At 40.7% G+C, this 19,059-nt stretch overlaps 1 protein-coding gene across 1 annotated transcript; it reads right to left on the bottom strand.

The window, feature by feature from the left end:
* Positions 1-945: 945 nt before the first annotated feature.
* On the bottom strand, positions 946-18,764 carry LOC310870061 (cAMP-dependent protein kinase catalytic subunit beta). The gene is made up of 11 exons (XM_083781083.1): positions 18,624-18,764; positions 12,477-12,538; positions 11,351-11,479; positions 10,840-10,938; positions 10,666-10,748; positions 10,423-10,549; positions 9,687-9,782; positions 7,368-7,490; positions 6,026-6,190; positions 1,884-3,029; positions 946-1,442 (listed from the first exon to the last, which is right to left on the bottom strand). Exons 1-10 carry the CDS (start codon positions 18,667-18,669, stop codon positions 2,904-2,906), a joined length of 1,056 nt encoding a protein of 351 aa, XP_083637209.1. The 5' UTR covers positions 18,670-18,764; the 3' UTR covers positions 946-1,442; positions 1,884-2,903.
* Positions 18,765-19,059: the final 295 nt, after the last annotated feature.

Raw genomic sequence — 19,059 nt, 5'->3', positions numbered from 1 at the left:
GATAAATGGTTAACTTTATAGTGTGTTCAAAAATGGCAGATCTGCAAGTTCAGTGTATTGAATGAGATGTGCTGTGAGTTTGCATATCTGCTATTGTCCAGCATAGGACCGTTGCACAGTGAAGTATAAACAAGGCTTTAGGATTTATAAGTCGTTTTTAGAATATAATAGAATATTCACTCCAGTGAATAGCATTTATCCATTTAGATAACTTTTTTATGTTATTTAATTACTTATTTTTACACAGAAACATAATGTGTGTCTTTACAATAACTGTAATGTAATAATAATACTAATAATGTAATGTAATAATTATTAATTAAATAACATTATTTTATTCTGAAGGCAACCGGATGTCTTAAATTAGCTAGCTCTCAGACAGGAAGTTCTAAATTAGCTCAAAAGACGGAGCCAAAGACGGAGCCTTCCACCTATGCTTTCCACCCATGTTTCCGTCTACCCACTGAGTCAAGGGAGGGGGAAATTGATCTGGGTGGCCATCTAGTGGTGACCAAAGTCAAGGTCATTGTCCAAATGATAAAGTAGTACTAGCAGCTCAATACAATGACAATCAGGGGTAGAGTGAAGTTTTGACCATATATTTTAAATATTGTTCAACATTAAATACCTAGTAGCGGCAGTAGCCTATAGTTTAACTTTTTATAACCAGACTCTGCCAGATGGGGGAAGTTTTTCCACCATGCATTCAATACATTATTGCACAAACTGATTTGAGCATGTCTGTAGAGTACTAGTAAACAGTTGAAAGTAGGCTAATTCCTAATCTGGTTTAACTTCATGGCATGCCCGCCCAGTCAAGGCAGTGAAAAATAGAGCTTTCAGTCTACCCAAAGTACCCATGTGCCCCAATTAATTCCGCCTGAAGGAAAATGACAACTTTGACAGTTTAAAAATAAAATTTATTAGCATCTCTAATGTGTATAAATAAAAACACATATGAAACAATGCATATATGTATAATGTAATGAGCTGGACAATGACTGGGTTACATGATGTGATACAAACGAGCAGTCTTGGTTTTAGCCAGTGTATTGTGAAGAAAAATATGTACCTTGAAATCAAGCTGTTAAAATCTGCATACCCATCAGTTGCAAGTTGCAACTCTACATTCTTTCATAAGGATGAAACATGGTAGTTCAAATAGTTTAGGAATGCCAATAGGGATTTTTTTGATTTTTTTTTTTTGTCATCCTGTTTCAGGAGATTTAAAAACACCTTTTGCATATTATAAAGTTTGTACTTCTTTAAGGTTTCACAAACAATGTTGTGGCACAAGCCACAACACTATACACATTTAACTGATCATTTTTACATTACACTCTAGAAAAATTCTTAGCGATTTTAAATTCGAGTTATACAGTTGCACAAGGTATTGAACACCTAAAATAGCTGATCTACAAGCTCACGTCACACTGAGACCCCTTTTCCACCGGTTGGTTCCCAGTGGGAACCGGTTCAGTTCTTTTTGGTTTTTAGTCCATGAGCCAGAGCTCCAAAATTGGTGGGCAAACTATACCCTATATTAAATTGTTTATAGGATCAATACAAGTAAATTAATACATGATAACCCTTCCACAGTAGTAGCTTTTTCATGTTTTTGATTATTTTGCATATTTTCCTACATAATGCTGCATTTGCATATTTAAAAATGTAAAATTTGTAATACAATAAATCATTGTCTTCGTGTAAGTACTCAATTGGGAGAGTTTAATGGTGATAACAATCTAATATAGGTATGGTTTTGCCCACTCAATTCATAATTCACGTTTCAATTTTGGAGCTCTGGCTCATGGACTAAAAACCAAAAAGAACTGAACCGGTTCCCACTGGGAACCAACCGGTGGAAAAGGGGCCTGAGACACGCCAGTACTGAGTTTATAGATCTGCTCGCGCAACCAAGTATAAATCAGGCTTTACTCTTTCCCATATTCTGGAGGTGATTGCTCCACCAACTTTATCATCAAGGGCCTTTATATATCCAGGGATTACAGCTCTGGGGATATGAATATAGACAGCAAATAATGGTGAGATATTAAATGACAAATTTACATGTAACTAAAGAGATCCAAACAGATAAAAACTAGATTTTGCATTTTACCATCAGAAAGGTTTTCCATTTTCTGAAATGACTTGCAGTGACTGGGTCAGAATACCAAGAAGAGTGTGAATTGATGCTTTGTTGGGTTTGAGGACTTGCCTCTCTAAGGCAAAAGCAAAGAAGAGAAAAAAGGACCGCTTGTCTTCCGTCGCCCAATGCTTTCTATTTGGTCATGCTTTGAACACTCACCGTGTTCAAATGTCTTACAAAGTAACAGCTATACACATATGACAAATACTACTTCCGAAAGCTGACCAAACTTTGCGAGATCCAGAGATAAGAGTAAGGTTTTCTCCCATCTTGGATTTGTAACAGACCATAAATATACATTGTTGACAACTAGAGGCATTACCCTATAACCCACACAATTGCGTGTCATACTGCCATAGACAAATTAGTTACGTGTGGATTAATATTGGCCATTGTCTCAACGTCTTTCCTCATGAAAATATATCACATTGTAAAAGGGAGTACAACATCCAAGACTAGAACTGCTTCAAAGTAAAAAATAAAAAAGTGGGGAAAAAAGGAAAAAGAAAAGAAAAAGTGGATAAAAAAAAACAACCAAAAGAAAACAAAGTAACGTGTCTGCTTTAATATGTAGGTGAGTGAGGGGTGTTAGACACCCATGGATCATGGCGACCTCATTCAGCCTTGTGGAATGAAGGAACTACATGGTAGATTAGAACAATGATGGTCTCTGCTCCACCCCAAGTCTTTAGAAGAGTGCAAAGATCCCCTTATTTCGTGTGTTTTAGCCCTGATACATCCACATTCTCATGTCCTAAAACTCTGCAAACTCCTTTGCACATTTTTCCGTTACGGAAACACGGATCTCCTCCTCTTCGTAGTCATCAAAGTTGCTGGTGTCCCCTTGACCTCTGCACTTTGGTATGAACGGTGCTTCGACCTGCAAAAAAAACAAACAACAAAAAAAAAGACAAGAAAAATAAGACGCTGAATAGGAATTGGGAACGTACGTTGCCAGTACACCTTCCCCAAGATCAATCACTGTCATTACAGTGAAAAGTCTTGGGGCCCTATTCTTGCAAGTGCCTTACCCCGTTATCCCTAAACTTCTTTGCCTTTTATATTTACTATTCTGAAAAGCCTTTTGAAATTCAGTCAGGACAACTTATGAATGGATGAAATATATATTTATTGAATATAAAATGAGCAATATATATTTATTATGGTTTGGTGATTAATTGGATCTGCTTTTTAGGTACTCTGATCAAGCGCATCAGTCCCGACCATAGGGACTCTGAATCCCCCGGTACCTAAACGGCAGATCCAAAACGACGTTTGGAGGATGGTAAATGGTAAAATGGTGCATTTATATAGTGCCTTTATCCAAGGCGCTTTACATAGATTGTGCATTACATTCACCCATTCACACACACATTCATACGCCGATTGCGGCGGAAGCCATGCAAGGTACCAACCAGCACATCGGGAGCAATTTGGGGTTCAGTGTCTTGCCCAAGGACACTTCGACATGTAGACAGGAGGAGCTGGGGTTCGAACTGCCGACCCATGGATCATTGGACGACCTGCTCTTGAGCCACAGTCGCCCCAAGTGGTGAGCAGCAAAAGTTGAAGCAGACAGCAGCGCAGCAGTATCAGCATGCAGCAGCAAGCAAGCAAGCAGTGCAAATCTCCCCTTTAAATAGCCGGTATGAAGATGGAATGAGTGTGTGTGAGTGGATGAAGGGAATCCTGTGAATGAGAACGTGATTCTGAGGCGGCCCAATGAACGACCAGGCAGCAACTACACTGAGATTCCTGACAGAACTTGCTATGCGCATGTCTGCGACAGGCGCAACGCTCATTTATTAGCCGATCTACACGTTGTGAGCTTGTAGATTGGCTATTTGAACTATTAAAAAAAAATAAAAAAAAAAATAAGTTATTTATTTTTATAAAATAATTTAAAAAAAGGCAAAGAAGTTTGGGGACTTTGGGCATGGGGATGTGAATGCGAATGCCAGAGTTATACTTATTTGCACACACTGACAACAGCCAATCTACAAGGTCACAACCGTAGATGATAAATAAAATATCCATTTTCAGTGATCGATACCACAATTAAATCGTGCTCATCACGGTGAGTGTGCGCTAGAGGCTGCTGGGTGATTTCCAGGTCAGAAAGAAAAAACAGGTCTAACTGGTCAGCTGTGCATGCATGACTGACTGTACAGTACACTGTACAGTATCGTCACACACACACAAAGCAAGCATCAGGCAAGCATCAGCCATTACCATGGCTCCCACATTTCAACTGCCCCTCAGATAACAATCCAACAACACACCCAGAGGACCTGTTTTCACAATATGTTGTTAAAGCATACGCCATGGCCCGTTTCACAAGAAATAAAAGAGTGAAACTAAAAATAGAAGGTGGTGATACAGAATTTCCAGTTTCAAATCAAATGCAAAGGGATTCACAATGTGAGAAATGTGAACATTCAATAAACGTTTACAAGACTTAATGGCTCTGTTCTTCTAACAGCAAAGAAAAAGTTAAAGTAAGTGAAATTTTTTGGGCAAATACGAAAATGTATGTTAAAAAGTAAAAAACAAGAATGACACGAGTATCATTAACCGTCAGGTGAAACAAGCGCTGTCTCCGTTGTGCATCTGTCTGTCCATCCCCTCCTTTTTTTTTTTTACGTGTATGTTTCTCTGTCACAACCTCCCGGCCGCTGTTTTCGTTCGTTTCCGACGTTCTTCTGTTGGTTCAATCACTGTGTTTCGTTATGGCTTTTCCTGTAGCTAAAGTTAGCTCAGAACATTAGCTGTTGTCACTTGCTTGGCGCTGCAGCGTTGCAGTGTGTTTCATGGCTTAGGAAGCAGCGAGCCAAGCAGTGTTGTTTTCGGCGACGAAAACCAAGACGAAAAATGTTCGTCGAATACCTTTTTTCACTGACGAAAACCACATGGAAACTAAATGAAAAACTAAGCTATGATGACTAAAACTATGACTGAATATGTTGACAATTTCGTCAACAGATAAAAACTAGAGTAAAATGTTAGGAAGGGACTAGTGGACAAGAGATCCAGTATAAGTAAAAGACAAGTCATTTTACACTTGGTTGCATGCTGAAAATAGCAGATCTACAAGCTCGTGACACGTTGTGAGCTTGTAGATCTGCTATTTTCAGCAAGTGTAAAATCATCCATTATGAAATTTGCTGCCAAAAACAACACAGGAGCCAAGCATGACTACAGTAGGTCGCTACTAGAAGGCGAAGCGCTAGTGGTTCAGATGATCAGCCTCCCATTGGCTTAGGTGGCGTTTCAGAGTATGGGGTCAGACTCCCATTGGCTTAGGGGCAGCCAATCATGACTAGGTCGCTACTAGAAGCAGTAGTGGTTCAGAGTCAGACTCCCATTGGGCTTAGGCGGCGTTTCAGAGTATGGGGTCCGACACCTCACCATGTTACAAATCCTTATTATATAGTGCCTACTTGTTACTACCTACGCATAAGGAACTGTGTCAGGTTTTACCGACACCAGGTTTTACCGAATTGAATTGTCCGATTATTTTCCACAAACCGCCTAGAATTGCCGGTAGAAGCTTTGGGGAATTCCACAAATGCTGAATCCCGTTTTCCTATAAGGAAAGCAAACATCAAACAGAATGATGATAACAGCAAATACTATGGGGAAGATTTTTTCTATATATTCATTAATATTTCGGTCAACCAAATATTTAACTCTTTTTCAACTGAGATAGTGAGTTAATCTAGTGGTCACACATTTGACGATAGACAGAATGTACAATCATTACCATGGCTCCCACATTTCGAGCGGGCCCCAATAACTTTAGTTTCATAGTGCTTAGACTGTCTGTGAAGTGACTGCAAAAATTATGTTGGTGTACATATTGGTGTATCGTCTTGCCTTCCTCTCGTAGATGGCGATCCAGTCCGTTGTGGCGAACCACTTGTGGCCCTTGATGTCGTTGACGCCATTCTTCAGGTTCCCGTAGCGTTTCGTCAGGTCCACCTGCAGCAGGTTTCTCAGCAGGTCTTTCAAGTCCGAGCTGAAGTGCGAGGGGAATCGTACCTGGCAACGGGCCAACGGATTATTGAAAATGTGTAATTAAATGCCATTTCTGTCACCAGGGAACATTTTGTACACTACATTCATAAAAAATGTGAAGTCTGCACACTGTAACTTTGTCATTCTGATTGAGACTATCTGGTGTCTATTAAGTAGGTGAAATCATATTACTAAACCCATGCGGTAATACAGAATGTGGCCTCGCTCTGCGCCCTTTCGTATTATGGAAGCCGTGTTGAACGCACACACATATGGCATACCACGTTCCTGAATATTTTAGCATTGGGGGAGTGTCCATATGTTAATTGTATTCGCTTTGCGCATTCTGCCATTAAGCCCCTTGACGTAAAAACACTCAGGCACTGACAGCGGCTTGTAAGTGCCTTGTAAATATTTGTAGTTGTGGTTGCTTTTCTTGTTTCTAAAGTGCTTATTTGTGCTTTTCTCCTAATGTTGTTTAAACCAGTGATCCTCACACAGCGACATTCCCATGTCAAGGACCCCCAGAAGAATGCATTTGCCCAAGGACGGCTAATCCAAATATAGACAGATGTGTTTTTAAATGTTTCAATAAAATGTTTCAAAAATATTCCACAATTGTCACTTTTTTTCCAAGATTCCTTTTGAAAATAGCAATAACAATGTGCAAGACAATATTTAAAAAGAAGGAAGAACTTTATATTTGTGGACACACTGGACAAATAAAAATATGTTGGAAATGTTAATGTGGTGTCATTCAAATTAATCTTGATATGGCAGACTCACTATCTAGAAAATAAAAACAAAAGGGAAGACACATAGCAACCACGCCAAGGGGTCTAATGAAGTACTGTCACCAGTCGTAGACGCATGAAAAACTGGAGAGAAAAAAACACGACGGCACATCATTAATCTATAATGAAAGCCTTGACTGGAAGCTTTGCGACTTCTATATTTACCGTTTGGTCCTGCACCAGTAGATGTGCCAGTTCTCTCTCTCTCTCTCTCTCTCTCTCTCTCTCTCTCTCTCTAACATTTTGTACATTCCCATATCGGACAGGTACAGGTTAAATTACAATGACAATTACATTTAAAACATTTTTTTGGTAAAGAACGTTTTGAAAAAACCTCTCTCCAATCAGATGATAGCGTGGCAATCATTTAAAAAATATGATTTATCAATTTATATAGTATAGCTCACCTTTCCAGACACAATCTTCTCGTAGATCTGAATGGGTTGATCTGCAAAGAATGGAGGGTAGCCAGCTGCCATCTCATAAATAAGGACTCCCAGAGCCCACCAGTCCACAGCTTTATTATAGCCCTACAATAAAATGAATGACATAATTCAATCAGCATGACAATACAAAGCACTGCAAATTAAATATCTAATCAAAATATTACACCTGAAGGCTGCACCCTATACTGTACGTACATACAGTTATTTTGACAACCCGTATGGATTGCTTGTTTGTAGCAATACGCTAGCAATGGGAGCTCCCCATTCAAACTGACAGACGACGATGGAGCTAAATGTTCTCCGTTTCCGACTCCATGTTTGTGGGAGATACCCAGACGTTTCCGAGCTCTGGTAATATTACAGATCCACGCTCCAGTTAGAAGCTGCATAAATGCTACCCCCACCCCCACCCCCCCCCCCCCCCCCAGGTTAGAAATGATATAACCCTATCAGAGCATATTGGTTATTGAGTTACACAATTAACTTGGGAACGTAACTTCACTCACTCACTACTACTCTCTTTCACATGACTGACAACCACAGACGGCAGTTTTTCATCAAAATATATGCCCTGCCTGCAGCCGCTGCGCTGCTTGGACTTTGTGCTGTACACAACATGACAGCCATGTAAACTAACACACAATGCCATTTAACTAAACAACATGACAGCCATGTAAACTAACACACAATGCCATTTAACTGAACAACATGACAGCCATGTAAACTAACACACAATGCCATTTAACTGAACAACATGACAGCCATGTAAACTAACACACAATGCCATTTAACTGAACAACATGACAGCCATGTAAACTAACACACAATGCCATTTAACTAAACATGACAGCCATGTAAACTAACACACAATGTCATTTAACTGAACAACATGACAGCCATGTAAACTAACACACAATGTCATTTAACTAAACAACATGACAGCCATGTAAACTAACACACAATGTCATTTAACTAAACAACATGACAGCCATGTAAACTAACACACAATGTCATTTAACTAAACAACATGACAGCCATGTAAACTAACACACAATGCCATTTAACTGAACAACATGACAGCCATGTAAACTAACACACAATGTCATTTAACTGAACAACATGACAGCCATGTAAACTAACACACAATGCCATTTAACTGAACAACATGACCTCGTATTAATCTGATCTCAGGTCAGAATGGGTTAACTAAACAACATGCTTTCAATAACGTTTTTGAAGCGAGAAATAGACGATGCTCTACGCGAAAAGTTATTCCATTTGAGCAACACTCACTTCCTTGTTTCCGAGGCGACTAGTTGCCTCTGCGGGCAGTGCGGGGCCAACTTGGAATACTTTCATTAGCGTAAGCAAGTAAACACTTTGTTTTGTTGTCACTTTTGGGTCAATTTATGAATTTGTGTATTAAGTAGCCTTGTAATAAGCAGGATAATGTATGGCTGCGTGGTCATTGTTGATATATAAATCACCCTGTCTGTGATAAGTCTATCAACAATGACCACACAGCCATACAATTTCAATTCAATTCAATTCAAAGGGCTTTATTGGCATGAGAAAACATACGTTTACATTGCCATACATTATCCCTTATATAAACCTTTCATATCCAGGAAGTCACATTATAGACACCATTACTTACTATCCCTCCAACAAACTTCCCATTGCAGTCAGAACTGCAGCATCACTCCCAATCTTCCGCCGTAGTCTGAAAACCCACCTTTTCAGACTCCATCATGGCCCATAGCACTTACCCTACGCCCTTTGTTATGTAGACAGCACTATAATTGCATTGTATGTAGTCATAGTACATATAGCATAGTAGTATACATGTATAGTTTCATTATATAGATATTCCACTGTTACGTTCTTAGCTTACGCATGTTTCATGATAAATGCTTTTATGTGATGTATTCCCATGCTTTTTTGTTCTTGATTAATGTAAATCGCTCTGGATTAAGAGAGTCTGCTAAATGCCTAAATTGTAATCCAAAAGCATTAAGAATAGAATAAAGCCATGGGATTATGTTACAAATGACAAAAATGGGTAAGTGACAGACTACATTTAAAGGTAATCTGATCTACCCTGAATATAGGTTATATATATATATATATATATATATATATATATATATATATATATATATATATAAACTAAAGTAATAAAATAACTGAATTTGCACTTGCAAGCGTAAATTTAATTTCACATGATCTGTCTGATCAACATCATTTGACTACAATTAAGAGGGTAGACGTCGTACATACTTTGCTGAGAATGATTTCCGGAGCCAGGTACTCTGGTGTTCCACACAGTGTCCAGGTCCTGCCTTTTACCCTCTTGGCAAATCCAAAGTCTGTCACCTATAGGGCCCAAGGAGCAAACATACAGCAGTAAAACAATGTGTTCTTTGGCCCAGGCGGCTGGCGTAGCAGCCGCCTGGGCACCTTGGCTGGTAATCCAGTCTGGCAGTGTGCCGCGGGTTCTACTCCCGATCCCGACGGCCTTTACTGCATGTAAAAAAAAAAGGCGAAAGCCACAATTTTTTTTAAATAATAATAATGAATGTGTTCTTTCTTTCTTTTTTTTTTTAATTATATTTTTTATCCCACGATTTTGTAATACATTCTTTCACCCAGTGTCAATTATCTAATGTAATCCTGGGCGCTACACTTCCTCTGCCAACCTGGGGGGGCAGCGGACAGTCCTCATGCTTCCTTCCGTGCATGAGGAGTCCAAGCTGCTTCTTTTCACCTGACAGGGGAGAGTTTCCCTGGTTGGACGTAGCGCATGGAAGGAACACGTTATTCCAACCAGTTCCTTTCCCCTCTATCGGGCGCCCCGGTTGGCCAGGGGGAGGTCGTTTAGAGACCAGGATTACTGCATGTTTTTGTGAGGGTACCTACCCTAGGGGACACGGGGAGAACATGCAAACTCTTACTCCACACAGAAAGGCCCTTTCGCCAACCCCGCCTCGTGTTCTTTCACTAATTCATAGCACACCTGAATGTAGCCATAGTCGTCGATGAGGAGGTTTTCTGGCTTCAGATCTCTGTAGATTAGGTCTAGCGAATGGAGGTACTCAAAAGTCAGCACTATCTGGGCAGCATAAAAACGTGCGTGTGGTTCACTGGAGAGGAGAAATATCTGAAAGTCATCTTAAACAACCAACCACTGAGGACAGGTTTCTAATGTAAATGCAAGGTGAATAAACGTTTCGGAGAAAGATGCAGAGATTGAACCAACCTGAACCTTCCGATTCTTCTTAAATGTGAGAACATCTCTCCTCCTGGAATATACTCCATTATCATGTACAAATTGGAATTGTCCTATAAAAACCAACAACAAAACAGGAAACCAAAACTTAGCTGAGAACTAACGGATGTTTTCTATAGCAAGGTGCAATGATGGTTCTCCTACCTTGAACGAATACTCAAGTTTGACGAGAAAGGGGAAGCTCACTGCCTGCAATATTCTTTTCTCGTTCAGCGTGTGTTCTATTTGTTTGAGTTTCACCACCTGAAACAGACAGGGTTAATCAGCTAATTGCATTCTTGAGAAAAATGTCAGTCATACTGGCAAACAGCACAGGTCTTTTTGGATCGACCGTTTTGCACCCCATGTTTGTAATTGTATAGTCCAAATGTACAGACACTTGAGGAAGGCCGACTAGGCCGAAACGCGTACGTTGTCTGCTCGTCTGAGGTAAATCAAATTATGTGAAAAGGACATATATTGAGTGCTGGCCTTTTTTTCGTTCTATTATGCATCATCGAGCCTTGCACAAGGATGTTTTCTCTAACCTGGAGTGTTGCGGGTTGTCTGCCTCGGCAGACAACTCTTCTCTTCAAATGTACAGACACTAATTCACTTTCTCACACACACACACACACACACACACACACACACACACACACACACACACACATACCTTTTGTTTGTCCAGTATTTTCATTGCAAAGTACTGCTCTGAGGCTTTGTGTTTCACCAGCATGACTCTTCCAAAGGAGCCAGTGCCCAGTGTCTTTAATCTGTCAAAGTCATCTAGGCACGTTGCGCTCTGTGGAAAGTCGAGGCAGTTGAGAACAAGAACAAATTTGAGCGTTTCATTGAATTCCTGCGCGAGCATACAGCAGTGCTCTTTGAACAGGAACAATTAAATACAAGAGGCTCAGAAACCAAACGTAATGATCCAGGACCGCGTAGCCGTAATAGTGACCGGCACATAGACAGGCCGGGCAGCGGTGCACGCGAGAAACGCGCGTCCACAAAGGCTACGTCTAGTGGCGAGCTATACTGTTGAAGGCAAGAGGGCTTTCGCTAAGAAGCACAAAGCATGCATGCAATGCTTAGGCCAGCATGACGGGCAATGCAGGGTGCGCAATAACAATTTCTTATGCAGAAATATTGAGTGCAAAAGCGAGCGTGCTTTCACAGGATATGAGGCAGGATGCGCGCGGGATTCTAGTTCATTCTGAAGCAATGAAATGAACAGGAGACATGGCGTTTGCGTAAGTCTTTATAATGTGTTAATAAGTACAGTTAAATGCTCTAAATACAGTCATAATGATACGCTTGTGCAGTCGCTGGATCTGTGAATTAATAGTATGTGTTGTGTTTCTTTTGTGTTTAAGTTTATTACCTAATGCCGCGATCTCTGAATGTCTTGTGCTATAATGATTAAGGGCAATCAGTTGTGGAAGCTATTGAACTATATCTAAACACGGGCCAGACAAGGCAAAAAAGGCCTGTGTTTGTACGTGTATCAGTGTGTTATGAGATAATAATAGTAATAAAATGGCAGAGAATAAGTGATTGTTTGCGAGCCTTATTGCAACTTGGAGGAAGTGTGTGTTTGAGTAATATAACCTTACCTGCCATAACTGACTGTTACACTCCTTTACGGAGGGTTGAATCAATAGTTAAGCAAAGTTATGAAACAGCAAAGTTTAATAATTATATCCGTACAGTTAAGTTGGCTTACTTCAAGACCACAACATGCACCAAAACATGAACTTCTAAATGGGGTGCATACACACGTCCTCTGTCACACTCACCTGTTGTGGACATTCCCATTTCCGTAGGAAGTCTTCTTTGGCTTTGGCTAGAAACTCTTTCACTGAAGGAGGACAGAAAGAGTGAGAAAGTTAGCATACAGATACTGGCTTAGTGGCATGCAAGGCTAACTTAAACTAAGAAAGTTAGCATACAGATACTGGCTTAGTGGCATGCAAGGCTAACTTAAACTTGGTTGAAAGTTAGCATACAGATACTGGCTTAGTGGCATGCCAACTTAAACTTGGTTGTACAAAACATGTCGCAAAAATAACTGATCTTCAACTGAAAATGTTTTCACTTGGAACTCCGTTATTTTTTGGCAAGCGACACGATTGTACCTAGATTGTAAAAGAAAAAGTCAACAAGGGTTTTGGATGAAGAAGACTAATATGGGAATATATACTGTACTAGTATCTAAATATATATAGGAATACTAGAAAGTGAGTTTGAGGGATTTGACAAGTGAGTTTGACTGGATGTTAAAATATTACATATCGTTTCTAATGCTTAAACACAACACAAAATAACTCAAAAACACAACAAACAAGACTGAAGCAGACTAGTAAGAAATGATGCAAAGAGACCGCATATTTTCCTTTTTTTCCTTCTAAAAAAGGGGGGGGGGGATTGCACAGGAGATGTCTCTCCAAGTTCTTATGCATCCATTTCTGTACTATAATAGCATTTTAGGGAAGGCTAGGATGGAACTTAAGAGTAGAACAAAATGATGACAAACCAACATTACATGGAAAACACGGCAGACAGCAGAGGTCCAGAATGACAGAATGTGGACAACAAAAACATGGGTGCATGATTAGCAAAGCACACAAAACACAGCAAGCAGCTTATCTAACAAGTTATCACAATGAGAACACTTTGGTTCTGTCATTTTGGTTTTGTCATTTTGCTTGGATAGATAAGCATACCAAAAGACTCTATAGTTCACCACGGATTTGCAGGAACATTCACCCACATGGATGGGATGGAAAAAACGGAGAGAGACAGAGACAGATTTGATGTACTCAACTCAACAAGTGTATCAGATCAATTCAACAGGCATGAAGCACAGAATATGTAGTGAAGAAAGCGCACTCGAAATAAAAGTAGTGTTGACGTACTGAGAGTGAGAGTGAGTGATGAGAGTATAGGCCTGTCATAATTATTACATCATTTCCTAATCCTCTGTCATTAGAATCATCTCCATTCATCTGTATAAAAACAGTGTTTTCCACCGGTTGAGGTTTGACTTGAGGGTTAGTCATGCGAATGTTCCTAGGCACTGAGAAGCATGATTGGCTGTGATTGTGGATGACAAGGTCAAGGCTTGTTTTGACTATACAGTACGTTTTACCATCCATGCCCGTCATTGTCAGTACTGTATTTGTATTGTATGTATATTAGAAATATGCTTTGTATGTACCGTAATTTCCGGACTATAAGCCGCACCTGAATATAAGCCGCACCAGCCAAATTTAGGGAAAATCACGTATACAAGCCGCACCGGACTATAAGCCGCACCGGACTATAAGCCGCAGCTACGTTAGCTCAGAGCCTGAGATGGTTCTGCGTTAGCTGTAAAAATCCATAGATTAGCCGCACCGTTGTAGCCACAGGGCCGCAGGGTTCAAATCATGGGTAAAAAGCCGCGGCTTATAGTCCGGAAATTACGGTATGTTAAATCTACCTTGTGTAATTGTATACACTGACAGTATGTGGACTATGTTCCGATTCCAATGTTAAATAGCTCTTCTTCAAAGGGGCAATAGTGCCATAAAATGAACTGAGACAATTACATTGTTATGGGACCACTTCAACAACTTTTCAACCCATCTTCATACAATTGGTCCTCACTAATAATCATGATAAAACAACAAAACTAAAAATCTCCTCAATCAAAACTAATAGAAACTGAAGGCTTTCTATTCCTGAAAAGTTGCAATGCGAAAATGGAAGCCATCATTCTCACGATGATACAAAAACCTAAATGTATATATTTGACAGCTATGTTTGTCCCTGGCTGGGTCTGTCTGAGCACGAAATAGCATTGGGTTGGTTTTCACAACCAACCAAGGTGTCACTGTTGCGCGCGCACACACACACACACACACACACACACACACACACACACACACACACACACAATTATGATGATTTGTTACAGTACAGGGACCACCACACGGACCACTCACTTCGTGTGATTTTTCTTATCTCGTTTAAAGAAAAATCTGCCTAACGATGATGTCACTGGTGGACGGGTTTCTGAACTGCCCACAGCACTCAGACAGAGTAAAAATAAATTGTGGTAGTTTATCATGAACATTAGCGAGGACCAATTATATGAAGATGGGCTGAAATGTGGTGACGTGGTACTTTAAGGCCTGTACGCACTACACGATTTTAGTCTGATTTGTCACCCCCGACAAAATTCCTGTTTTCATCTTGTAGTGTGACTCTTTGCAGTGATAAGACTAGCCGTGTCCCCACAAAGTAGCCTAATAGTATAGGCGAGGCGAGCATGCGTGCAACATAGAAACAGCTGCCCGGGCGCTGCGGACTTCCGATTGCACTAGATTTCCGAGAACGTGTCCCCTGGCGGATGTCAGGAGAATGTGAAAAACGTGTTGTGTGACCAGTCTCAAGAGAAAGAAACGGCAAGGATTTATTCCATTTTAATCGGATAGTCTGACATGGTACGTCATGAACGATCGTGCAGTGCGTATACAGGCTGTTAATCACAAGTATTTGTATGGTATTAGTCATCAACTAAACCTTCGTGATTGTGACAGCCCTAATGTGAGTGTAGTATCAGCGAAAAGATTAACAGAACAGATATGCCAAAATGCCATGGCTAGAAAAATGTGACACAAATTCAGTTGATTGAGGAGATACTGAGGACTCAGGGGTGAAAAAAAACAAAACACTGTAGCGTCTCGTGGTTATGCATTATTGGGATATTCAGTCTTAAAACTATGCTTTGGTGGCTCTTCTTGTAAGAATGCTGAACACATTTGCAATGTCCCATGGCTCAGTTTCTTTGATGGGGACCTACCGACATGCATGTCATGGCCCTCTTTGTTAACCATACAAATCGTAGTTTCATGTGTGGGGTGGGTTCACTGTTCAGTCATGAAACCCACCATGGATCAAAAATATTTTGTGATGAGGTACTTCTCAAATAGTAGATACCGTGCTTTCTTCTGGCACCATGTTCACTGAGAAATGCCCAGGGAAGCTTGCGAGCATGATGTTGCAAATTCGCAATGTAAATTAATGTTATCAGCTAGCCAGAATCTGTTTCAGCCCCTACTTCTCCTATTTGAATCACATCATCTGACAAGTTGTGTCCACAGAGAGACTTGGCAAAGTACTGAAAGTGCTACAATAGAGTGTCTTCTCTTCAGGTCAATATTTAGCCATGATGAAACACTGACAGACTCACAAGATGAAAACAATACCATGCAGGCATGAATGTAGCCTGTCACAGATGCTAAGAACTTCTAGTATGGTTTCCCACACCACTGTTCCTGAAAGGACAAATGTTAATATAATGCCAGTATATTAAATGGCATTAGTACATTAAACTGACTTGAAAATCTAAATAAATGGACCACGTGACTTTGCTCCTCTGAAATTACATTGTGATCAAGGCAGGAGAATGATTTCACATCCACTAACTAAAGCGGTCATTTGAAACTAATTTTCAACAGTCACTTTCATAGTTTATTTTTTCTTCAATTTTCTCCCAATTGCTTGTCATAGAACAGAAAAAGAAAGTGTTGTCCAAGTGTGGACCTTGGCAAACACAAACAACATTTTGAGAGCCAGCAAACAACCATTGTCTTTCTTGTTGACAAAACAGTGTGCTAGTATCAAGGGACATTGGAGGAGAGGAGGCTTGGGTTGCTTTGCTGATAGCAGACACAGGTATCAGCAACCAGGTCGTCTTGTGGGAGCTGCTCCAGACAAAATCTCCTGCTCAGGGCATAGTGTCAGCTTAAATGGTTTTAACACAGTCAGAAGTATGATAGCCATTGCTGATCTGATCTTCCCAGCCTCCCCTCCCGGAGCGTCTCTGGCTGGGCAATGTGCTGCAGTGTGTCTGGTCTCCCTCTCAATAACTCAATAAATCTTAAGAGGGACATATTCACAGCATCATAAAATGACAACTGCTTTAAACAACGTGGGCGCACTGACACGCTAGCCACAGACAGTTGGTCTGCTTTATTAAGAGCATGTGCCAGGAAATGTTCCACCGCAAAACAGAAAATACGACCATCTAAATTGATTGGAATTCTTCATTTATTTTGTACATATACGGCGATCAGTTCAGTAAATTCAGCAAGGCCACTTTTGTTTAGCCGTCATCTAGGTACATTTCTGATTTATTACGTTGGTTGTTCACTATCAGCCAAAGTGTCAAAGTGTCCCATTGCAGATTGACTCTGGCCTAGGGCTAGTTACGTCAATCCTTTCAAAGCTTGTAATGCCCCTTATCCTCTGACGAAGGTCCTGACGACAAGCTCCTCCAGTCAGTGACACACACAATGTGCAAGTGTGTGCCTTTATGGGTCTCTTCACACAGCGAGATTAAGTATAAAGTAGTATGTGGCAGCTACTGGAAGAGAATAATCTTTAATGTCATTACATGTACGACAAAATTAAAAGTGCCAACCGATCAGTGCATCAAATCCCTAAAATACAATATATAAATAGGCTAGAAATCTATAAATAAGCTAAAAGTAAATACTACTACTACTACTGAAAAGATGCTGTTGGTGTATATAATATGGTGATAATATTCTTTTTTTGCACTTTATTTTAAATATATTTTTGTATTATTTCTTATGAAGGCAGGAAGCCGAAAAAAATAATTATACAGCTCAGCTGTACACATGCTGTAACACAATAAAGCACAACCTTGAACCTGCGCGCGCGCGTGGATGTGTGTGTGAGCGCGCGGCCGTGGCGTGCGCGAGCTTGTAGTATAGGGCCTGGTTTTATGAATGGAAAAAGGGCATTTGTCATTTCTTCACCATATTTGGGCACTATGCTGCACAGAGAGGGAAAGCTTTGTTTATCTATTCGAGAATGACATGCTGGTGATGTCTGGAGCAGAACCAGTTTCATACCATATTATATATATTATACAGTATATATATATTTATATAACAGTATATACAGTTGTTTGTAACATACCCACCACATGATTTAATGTTTGAACTGGGACAGCACAGCACAGATAGTGCTCTAATAAATGCTCAGCCACCAAATGACAGCGGATTTACGTCTCTCGCCCACATTAACCTAGCGATGTTTAGCCTAGTTTCTTCTTTCCACAGTAGGTTATTACAGGAATGAACCACACGCCTCGGCTTGTGTGGGTGTGTGTACAGGCCAGGGAACGGCTATCATCTGGAGGCAACGGAAGGGACTGACAGGGCCTGATGTGGGCTAATCCTCCCCCCCTCCACCATAGCTAACGCTAGCATGCTAACTGGTCAACAAAACTTGATGCCATTTGCAATTCAATCGTTATACAACAGCCCATGCAGATCAGTGTTTATTAGTCAGCATCTGCTTGTCCCGTTACAACTTCTTTTAGCGGTCAATGCTCCCCCAAGTGTGGCGATGCACACTTCTTTACAATGTTTCCTTATGTGACAGCATTCTGCGACCGTTATCTTTAGATCTATAATAGTGCATTTAACGTTATAACCTTTAGGCCTTTGTGTGTTTTCAGCTGTTGTATTTGCAACACTGTTATTTCATTGATTACGTCGCTTAAAGAAGCCCGAAAGCACTTAAAAACACCCAGACGGGCAATGTTTACAAAACTTGTGCAGTGTGTGTGTGTCCGCTGCCTTTCAAATCGTTAGTTCGTCGCTCGACAAAATGACCGGCTGGGGGGGGTGGAAGTGTGTAAATGCACTTTTCGTCCCATTTTGTCGAGCGACGAAGTAGGCTATTCATAAATAAAATTAGGCTATGATCAGGGGGCTGCCACTATAGTGGGGACGAACGGGGCTTTGCCTTTGCCAGCCCAGTAGCAAGTATAGCTATAGAGCTACACAAGCGCTTTTATTTGTGTAAAAAAAGGGCCAATTCTATTGAATACAAGGCAGCATATTAACATCCCAACAACTCACCGCTCTCTATCTCGTTGCCTTTCTTGGCGGTGGCAGCGTTTCCCATGGTATGAAGACACGGCTATAAAGGCTGATGCGAGAGATGGCGGTATAGCTACAAACTACTAGCTGATATTGGACGTTCCCAAGCTTTCTTTTCCTTTTCTTCCAATCCCCCCCCCACCCCCACCCCCACCCCTCTTCGTTGATCTTCTGGCTGGAAATCGGCCAAATGAAAAGGCGGGTCCAAATGTGAAAGATGGATTTAAATCCCTTCCACAGCCGCCCCCTCTCTCGTACACAATGATCTCCCCGGTCGCTTCTCTATCCTAGTATAGTGGTACTAACTCTACACAGTCTCCACTAATTCCTATCTCTCTCCACTAATTCCTATCTCTCTGGTTGGCATGCAGCTCAGCAGGCTAGCGGTGACTTGTGTGCACGCATCCGTGGCTGC

This window comes from Protomyctophum parallelum (assembly GCF_964188405.1).
Source record: "Protomyctophum parallelum genome assembly, chromosome: 14".
NCBI classification, from domain to species: Eukaryota; Metazoa; Chordata; class Actinopteri; order Myctophiformes; family Myctophidae; genus Protomyctophum; species Protomyctophum parallelum.
The sequence above is the reverse complement of the archived record's forward strand: the minus strand, read 5'-3'. Positions and strand labels throughout refer to the sequence as shown.